This window comes from Cynara cardunculus, assembly GCF_001531365.2.
Source record: "Cynara cardunculus var. scolymus isolate 2C chromosome LG 2, CcrdV1, whole genome shotgun sequence".
NCBI lineage: Eukaryota > Viridiplantae > Streptophyta > Magnoliopsida > Asterales > Asteraceae > Cynara > Cynara cardunculus.
Window position 1 is genome coordinate 43,219,338 of NC_037529.1, and position 9,657 is coordinate 43,228,994.

A 9,657-nucleotide genomic window follows, 5' to 3' on the forward strand; every position below is an offset into this window, starting at 1 on the left:
TGTTGTAGGAGGTACAGATGGTAAGGGAAAGGGCAAGACTTAATATTTTTCTATATGCATTTCTGCTTGAAGATCTGTTATGGTGTACAGTTTTGATTGATTAGTACAAGAAATGTATTTTGAATTTTTGGACCTTGTATTTGGTCATGTTAGATTCATGTACTAAGGGACCTGAATGGAATGATATTACATATTTCTTTTGTATGAAATATGTGTTACATGCAATGTGTGGGTTGGGGCGTTTCAGTCCCAGACATAGTTAGCTCCATTGGAAATAAATATGATGGGTTGAAAGAATAGTGTGTAAGGTTAATTTTAATTACATCTGACCAGTGTAATTATGAATTTACAGGTACACATCTGAACTTGAATACTTCATTATATTTTGGGAATGTGAATACATGATTTTAACACTAAAATCTGCAGATGTCTAGCCGAACCAGAAGATCTGAAAGAATGGCTCATCCAGAATCTGAGGAAAGGGAAGAATCACCCGTTAATCTTCCGACTAGCACATCCGGAAATAGAGTTCGGGGAAGATTATGGGGACGAGGCAGAGGAAGAAGTTAGTCTCAGGGAAGGGGTCGGACCGAAGTCCATTCTGAACATGAAAAATCCCATTCTGGGAATGTTCAGGAAAGATCGGTGCCACACCCAGAATATGTGACTAAGGATATGTTGGCAGAAGAAATGGGGAAGTTACGAGAAACTCTGACATCTATCATGGGAGTACCAGCTAGAGTGGAAACAGAGAGAATAGAAGTTCATCCCTCGGTACTGGTTATTCATAACAAAGAGGGAGATATTAAAATGTTTTTGGCATGCAAGCCACCAACATTTTCTGGGGAGAGAGATCCAGTGAAAGCTATGTGCTGGATCAAGGAAATGGAATCTGTGTTCAACACCATTCGGTGTCCGAAAGCAGATAAAGTTTGATTTGCTGTTTCTGTATTGAAATCAAATGCTTTGTTCTGGTGGGAAGTTGAATCATCAGCCAAAACAGATGTTTTACACATATTGTCTTGGGCATAATTCATGGAACGATTCAAGAATCAGTTTTGTCCTAAGACGGAAGTTAGACAAATGGAAAAATATTTCCTGAAGTTAGAACAGGGAAATGGAACAGTTCAGGAATATACTGAGAGATTTATTGAATACTCTCACTTTACTGAACACTATGTTTCAAAAGAATCCAAAAAGATAGAAAGGTACATTTGGGGTTTAAAACCCTCAATCCGAGAGTTTGTAATTGCCATGAACCCCAATACCTTTTCGTTGACGGTAGATGCGGCCGAAGTAACTGAACGAAATAAGAACCGACAGCTAGAAGGAAAGGTTGTAGATAAAAGAAAATGGGAGGGACCTTCATCTTTTCGAGGACCGAAAACGATAAGATATGATAACAGATTTGAGTAGAAGATAAGTGAGAAAGTTTGCTCACAATGCCGACAGGTTCATCAGGGTGAATATAAGATGGACCCAAGAAATTGTTATAAGTGTGGTGAAACAGGTCATCTGTCCAGAAGTTGCCCGGCTAATCAAAGGTGTTTTAACTGCAATTCTCTGGATCATATTCGACCAAATTGTCCATTGTTAAGGACTCCACAACTGACAATGGGAAGTAATGCGTCGGGTACTCGGGGAAGACCTACTGTGAACGGAAGAGGGCAAGGAGGGGCACGAGGGCGGTCCTTCCAAATGACAAAGAACGAGGCAGAAACGTCACTAGATGTAGTAACATGTACCTTCCTTCTGAATTCAATACATGCTAAGGTGTTATTTGACTCCGGTGCAAACTTTTCGTTTGTATCCCCACTATTTGCTCAAACTGCATGTTTGAATTCTGTCTTAGTTGATGATGAATTAGTAGTCGAAACTGCTAATAGTCAGGAAATTGTTACTAGTGAAAAGTATTGGCTTTATGCTCTTACTTCTTCACATATTTGTGATATATATGAAAACTTATTTTACTTAAAAGTTTTGGTGATTTTCCCCCTGCAATAGCATAAATAGGGTAACTCACTAGACCTTTTGGTCTAACCCTCGTTTTGTGATTTTAAATATGTATTGCAGAAAGTGCGGATGGTAAGGGAAAAAGGAAACTGTGATAATTTTCCCCATATGTTTATTTGCATGAAGAATTGGTGATTATATGTATAGTTTTGGTAGATGATCAGGGATTAGTACAAGAATTTGTATTTTAAATTTTTGGACCGTGTATTTTATACTGATAGATTCTTGTTTTAACAGTCCAATGTGGGGTATAATATGTATTTCTTATGTAAGAAGTATGTGTTACATGTAATGTGTGGTTTGGGGTGTTATAGAGGGGGAGACAATGCTGAAGCTGGTCCTTCCGATGATGCTGCTGATGCTGTTCCAGCAACTGAAGCTGAGGCTGAAGCTCATACAACAGAAGCTGAAGCTGCTGCTGTTACTGATGACTCTCCAACTTCTTTTGAAGCTCCCGTAGCTGAGGATGTTGATGCCGACCGAGCTGAAGCTCGTGACGATGCTTCTCCTGTCACCTTTGCAGCTGATGCTGGTGATATGGATGAAGAAAGTGATGATGAAGAAGGCGATGAGTCCCCTGACCTTCCTGACACTGTCAAAGATCTGGACGATGATGACGATGAAGACAGTGATGATGACGACTTCAAAATTCAGTACCAGAAACCTGCCGATGCCATGAAAGGTGTCGCCCTCAGGGATTCTGCATCCTAGGGGAGCAATGGGTGAAAGAGGCTTCTTAAGAAAAGCACCAGGGTCCTAAGTTGAAAAGCAAAGGCGTCATTGAAGAAGGGAACTTAAAGGTATTATTCCAATCTACTCAACCCTTATTTGAACACTCCTCATCTCAGGTAGTCATCACCTCTATGTATCAACTTGATATACCCTCAACTACCTACGGTCGGCTGGAATGGGTCCCTGAGAACCCTACCCCCAGCACTCCCACTACCAGCAGATGACTCAGCTCAGGGAGTCACTCGACGAAACTAGACTAATAATCCATCTTCATACCTCTAGTTGTGGTGAGTTCGACTTCTTCACAGAAGCTGAAAGACTCGAGGCCCTTAAGGCCGAGGAAGAACTGGAACTTCAAAGGAAGCAGACTGAGGACAGTTTAAAGCTGGCCAAGTCCTTTGCCGCCAAAGTTCTTACCAAGAGAAAGTCCAAAAAGAAGGTGACTGCTGTCTAGGCCCAAGCTAAGCTCCTATCTCTTGTAGAAGTTGAACATGAAAGGAACTTGAAACTAGCTAAGTGAGACAAGCACTGGAGCAAAGCAAGCATTAGTAAGAGGATCAGTCCTCACCCAATCAAGAGCGCCATCATCAACGGATGATCAAAAGATGGTGGGATGCTTCTCTCCATGCTCATCACCAGGGACAATCTAGAGGCCGTGACCGAGTGTCCCTCCCATCTTGGCGAGTATGGTTACACCTAATGGCTGGAGATACTACAAGCCATTTAGCGCTCAAAGTCCAGACATAAGACGATTATCGAAGACCTTATCAACAAGTTGATCAAGAAAGTGTCAAGATATATCGTAGTCCCTGAAGTGCCTACGCTGAAGAAAGGAGGAAGAAGAAAAAGACCTTCAAGCCCTAATAATGGACCATCCTGAGGAATGAGCATGAAACAAAGTATTCCTTAGATGAAGTCCTGAAGGCTTCGAAGAAGCCAAAAATCTCTATGCTGAATCTCTCACTGCCAGCGAAGGGTCCTTATGTACCCAACACTATGCACTTCAAGCCTGAGAAAGGAATTATTTTCCTTGACTATAATGGCAAAGTCAGCTTTCAAAGAATGTCTGAGATGCATCTCTGCTGAATAGAACATCTTGCATATCTCCATTATTGGCTGAACGATGACGTATTTGATGAAGCGATGGACATCAGGATCAGAAAGGAATTTCGACGTCACAAGGAGCTCGAAGAAGATGTACCTGGTTACATTAATTTGAACAACTTAGATTAGTTATTTCTTTTGTACTTCATTCTTTCACTGAATAAACTATTTACTATGTCTACTTTCAGTGATTATTCTTATATTTTGTAAGTTTACACATGTACTGAAACACTTGTAATATTTCCTTTGAATTTTATATAAGTATTTTTGTGAATCACTGAAAAAGATCCCTAAAAAGAGTAATAGGGACACAAGTCTATGAGTTCCAGTGTTACTCTTACAAATTCACTGACAATCTATAAGTCAATGAATATGCTTTCAGTTTCAGTTCCCCTTCTTTTAATCTTTTCTTAGACTTGAACTTAAGAAAATTTTCTAAGTAAAGACTAACTCACTGATAAAGATCCTAAAACAATTAAAAGGGACATGTACTTTATATGTAACTTTTTCTTACTTTATTTTATAAGACAACTTTCTTTATGTTGCCTTATTATCATAAAATAGGGGGAGATTGTTGATCCTCTCTTTCAATGATTTGATGATCATCCTTTTACCATATATGAAGTATTTTTGTTTCTGTCTTTCAGTTTCAGAGATCATCGTTGAGTCTGTTTAGTGATCGATGAGAAAATGTAATGTAAATCCATCAGCAACAACGATACTTCAAGAAGACAAAAATCACACCAAAGAACCTTCAGCCAAAGTCGAAGACTGAAACTGAAGATTAGAGACCGGCGAGTTCGTGATCTAAAGCGGTATTCAGTGATTACAACCTTGTCTACACATGTGTGAAGACTTCCCAAGCCTCATCGAATGTTGAAGAGACCTTCAGGTTATTCCAGCATTCAACAATCAAAAGAAGMTTGTTGAGCACGATTGTTTTTGTCTTGTCCTTATACACACAAAGGACAAACCCATACCCTTTCTAGAAGTGTAATATGGAGCCGATTATTTGACTCTACTACCCACTAACTTTATGAAAGGATGTTTGCACATGAATAGGCTTTTGTACTATTCAATGTAGCAACGGACAAGTCTTTCTCTAAAGGCTTGACGCTTGTTCAAACCCTACTACGTTGCATTAAATGTGTATTTAATGCAATGGGTATAGATTGATGTGTTCCATCTCCATGCAGAGATACGAATGATATTTACTCTTGAACCCTAGCTTACGTTCATAAGTAAAAGAACACATATCTAAGAACACAATACGCTTATTTTCAAAAGCAAGCTAGAATCCCTCTTTAGTATTCTAAATAGTTCTTACCCAGAAAGAACTTACTTCCTTCTAAGTCTTAAACAACAAATCATTTCTCTTTGTTAAGAACTAGTGTGTAACTTAGATTGTTTAGATAGGTTATATTTACCTTATCTTTTCGTACACAATCATGTAAAATATGTATTGATTCTTCTTTATCAATATATATTTTAAATTTGAAAAGTTTTCTGTGTTTGTATTCATCCCCCCCTTCTACAAACTATTATACATATCTTGTAGACCCTAGCGGGCCCAACATACTTCCTGACCCTAAAGCTACCCTCAGCTATAGGAAGTGTAAACACTGTGGTGAAACGATACACATTGCAAGTAAGTGTCCTGCCGCCAAGGCTGGTTCACCAGCCAAGGGCAATAAAGTAGCTAAGGATGAGAAATCAACCAAAGCAAAATCTACCACTAAGGTTGTTAAAGAAATCAAGGTAAAGAAAACCATTGGAGCCTCCTCTTCACGCTCAGTAAAGACAATTACTGATGCTAAGCCTTCAGTATCAAGTGTTGTAGTTCTCACTACTGAAGCCTCTTCATCAGGCTCAGTGAAGACACCCACTGACTCTATCTCTCTAGTGTCAGAGGTTGTTCCTATTTCCACTAAAACCTCTCCAGGTTTAGTGAAGCCATCTGTTGACGCTGGTTCTTCAGTTTCAGTAGATGAAGCCTCTAACATTACTGGACCAAAATAGAATGGGTACCAAAAGTATTTTTAAAATGTTCCCTTGTGCAGGAAGTTAAAGGCATATGGTATCTCGATAGTGGATGCTCAAGGCACTTGACGAGAGACAAACCCCTGCTCATTGACTACAAGGAAGAAAGAGGCCCTTCCGTAACCTTTGGAGGTAACGGAAAAGGATATACCAGAGGTTTTGGTATATTAACCTATGGTGCAACCACATTCAGGCGTGTTGCAAACGTTGAAGGACTGATGCACTACCTCCTCATCATCAGTCAGCTGTGTGACAAAGACTACATAATGAAGTTCTCTAAGAATTCATGCTATGTCTATGACAAGGATGATAAGGTTGCCTTAACCGGTTCTCGTCTAGTGAATGTCTACATCGTCAACTTGGATTCCTCTCTCACTGAGAATAGCTGTTTCCTCTCTAAAGCGTCATCAGATATCAACTGGCTGTGGCATAAACAACTTTCTCACCTAAACTTCAAGACACTCAGCGAGTTGTCTACAAATGATCTTGTCATTGGTTTTCCTCAACACTACTTTGCAAATGAATCTTTTTGCTCAGCGTGTGAAAAAGGAAAACAAACAAGAGCTAGCTTTTGAGTCAAAGCAAATCTTTTTAGTGACATCGCCTCTTCAGCTACTGCACATGGATCTCTTTAGTCCAGTGAATGTGCAATCTATCGCTGGAAAGAAGTATACACTCGTCACTGTTGATGAGTACTCTAGGTACACTTGGGTCTTCTTTCTTAGATCCAAAAGTGAAGCACCTGAAGACATCATCTCGTTCATCAAGAAGATAGAAGTACTTAACAATATTAAAGTACGATCTATTAGAAGTGATCATGGTACTGAGTTCAAAAACAGTACCATGGATAACTTCTATGAGGACAAAAAAATTTCTCACAACTTTTCTTCAGTGAGAACTCCTCAGCAAAATGGGGTCGCTAAAAGGAGAAATCAAACAATCATTAAGGCTGCTCGATCAATGCTCAACGAGTCCCATCTCTCTACTGATTTCTAGGCTGAAGCTGTCAACACCACTTGTTTCACACAAAATCGATCGCTGATCGTTAAGAGGTTCAAGAACACAGCTTACGAACTTTTCCATGGAAGAAAGCCCTCCATCATCTTTCTACATATCTTTGGTTGCACATGTTATATTCTCAACAACCGTGATCAACTAGGAACATTCGATCCCAAAGCTGATGAAGGATTCCTTGGATATTATTCAGTGTCCAAAGCCTTCAGAGTATTCAACAAACGACAACAGACAATAGAAGAAACTATTCATGTCACCTTTGATGAATCTCAATAAACTAATTCTAAACCCATCATAAATGATGATGAAGATTTAGAAAACTGGATGTTTTCTCATTATGGACAACCTGAAGCTTCCTTCAGTGTTCCTCTCAACATGGAAGCCCCAGAAGCTAAAGATGATCCATTAATCATTCCAGTTGCAGCTAATCACACCAATCTGTCTTCTTCATATATCACTGTTGTGCCCATTAGCTATGTTCCTTCTTCTACTTCAAACACTGATCAATCAGTGAATGAAATGCCTTCAGCATCTGAATCTGAGGCTCCTTTAGCAATTTCTCCAACCGCTGAAGAATATGCAACTGAACTCTCATCCTCTGTTCTTGAACTTTTATGCTCAGATGATAATCCTCTACCAGCTCAATGATGGACTAAAGACCATCCAAATCATCAAATTCTTGGTGATCCAAGTGCAGGTATTCAGACTCTTCGTGGTCTAGGTAATATATGTCTCTTTGTCAACTTTCTTTCTTTAGTTGAGCCCAAGAAGATCAATGATGCTATCTTAGATCCTAGCTGCCATGCAAGAGGAGCTCATTGAGTTTGATAGGAACAAAGTGTGGTATCTTGTCCCATATCCATCTGACAAGACAGTGATAGGCACCAAATAGGTCTATCACAACAAGTTAGATGAAGAAGTTATGGTAACCCGTAACAAGGCTCGACTTGTTGCACATGGTTATAGACAAGAAAAAGGGATCGATTATGACGAGACCTTCCCACCAGTAGCTAGACTTGAAGCAATTTGACTCTTTCTAGCTTTTGCTGCCCATAGAGACTTCAAGCCATGGAAGAAGATACGACATGGCTACGAATGTGAAGCTGCTTCTCCCAACAGTCGAGACTGTCTTCATCAAGATGGACGAGGTCCATAAAGACATGTCTCGCGGAGACGAAGTCGCTACTGACCTCTCAGCCATCAGGGTTGAAGTTCAAGAGGTCAATGGCCAGCTCTCCACACTACAAGTGGCCGTTGAAGCAAATGTTGAGGCCATCGCTGCTCTAACGAACAAGGCCGATGAAGCAAACTCCCATTATGTCTAGCAAGTGGAGCTGATGCAACAAGTTTTGGCCGCTCTCAATCGGCCAGTGCTAGCGCCTCTACCCTCTTTCACTGCTGATGACCACGCCCAACTTAATGAAGCACTTGAAGAAACAATCAGCCTAGCCACCTAGCCAGCGAGCTGACACGGCTAGAAAAGATGATGGTACTCCAAATCCTGAGCGTCGACCAACTCTTTGGATATTGCTCAAGAGCTATTTCCAGAGAGGGGGAGATAAGGTCTGACGCTGGACCATCTACTGCTGTTGTTGCCTCTTTACCTGCCGCTCCCACAACCGATAAAGATGAAGCTGAAGCTCCTAGAGCTGAAGCTGATGCTAATGTTGTCAATGAAATCCCAACCTCCTATGAAGCTCTTGCACCTGAGGAAGTTGATGTCGTCCGAGCTGACACTAAAGCTCGCGACGATGATCTTCCTATCACCTATGCAACTAATGCTGGTGATGTGGAAGATGATGATGAAGAGGATGACGATGAAAATGGTGAGTCTCCTGACCTCCCTGACTCCGACAGTGAACTGGATGACGACGATTTCACAATCTAGTAGCAGCATCCTGCTAATGCTGCAAAAGGTGTCACCCTCAGGGATTCCGCATCCCAGTGGGAGCAAAAGGGAGATAAGGCTAGTCAAGAAACGTACCAAGGCACTAAGTCGAAAGGCAAAGGTGTTGCTGAAGAAGGGAACCTCAAGCTACTTTTCAAACCCCTTGAACCCTTATATGATTAGTTCTCAAGCCAAATCACCATTAATTCAATGTACCAACTCTCCATCCCCTCAACTACCTAAGGTCGACTGGAAGAATGGGTCCCTGAGAACCCAACTCCCAGCGCTCCTACCAAGCAATAGATGACTCAGCTCAGGAAGTCCCTCGACCAAACTAGAGTAAAAATTCCTCTTCGTACCTCTATTGTGGTGAGTTCGACTTCCTGACTTAAGTTGAATGACTCGAGGCTATCAAGGCCAAGGAAGAACTTGAACTTCAAAACAAACAGACTGAGGACAACTTAAAGTTGGCCAAGTCTCTAGCCGTCAAAGTTCTTCCATAGAAAAAATCCAAAAAAGACGGTGAACGATGTCCAGGCCCAAGTTAAGCTTCTGTCTATTGCAGAGGCTGAACGTGAAAAGAACCTGAAGCTGGCCGAACATGACAAGCGTTGGAGTGAAGAATGCCTGAATAAGAGAATCAACCCTCATCCAATTTCAAACGTTAGCATCAGCGGACAGATAAGATACAGTGGGATGCTGATCTTCATGCTCATCACCAGGGATAATCTTGAGACGATCACCGAGTACCCTTCCTACCTAGGTGAATATGGCTACATCAAATGGCTAGAGATCCGCCAAGCCATGCAGCGCTGAAAGTCTCGACATAAGCTGATTATCATAGACATCATCAGCGAGCTGATCAA

At 41.0% G+C, this 9,657-nt stretch overlaps 2 protein-coding genes across 2 annotated transcripts; both read left to right on the top strand.

Annotated features, from left to right (window-relative positions):
- Positions 1-2,304: 2,304 nt before the first annotated feature.
- On the top strand, positions 2,305-2,724 carry LOC112506101 (ribosomal L1 domain-containing protein CG13096-like). Its single transcript, XM_025110131.1, has one exon. It carries the CDS (start codon positions 2,305-2,307, stop codon positions 2,722-2,724), a length of 420 nt encoding a protein of 139 aa, XP_024965899.1.
- Positions 2,725-8,389: 5,665 nt separating this feature from the next.
- LOC112506102 (trigger factor-like) lies at positions 8,390-8,791 on the top strand. The gene has a single exon (XM_025110132.1). The coding sequence runs from the start codon at positions 8,390-8,392 to the stop codon at positions 8,789-8,791; it is 402 nt and encodes a 133-aa protein (XP_024965900.1).
- Positions 8,792-9,657: the final 866 nt, after the last annotated feature.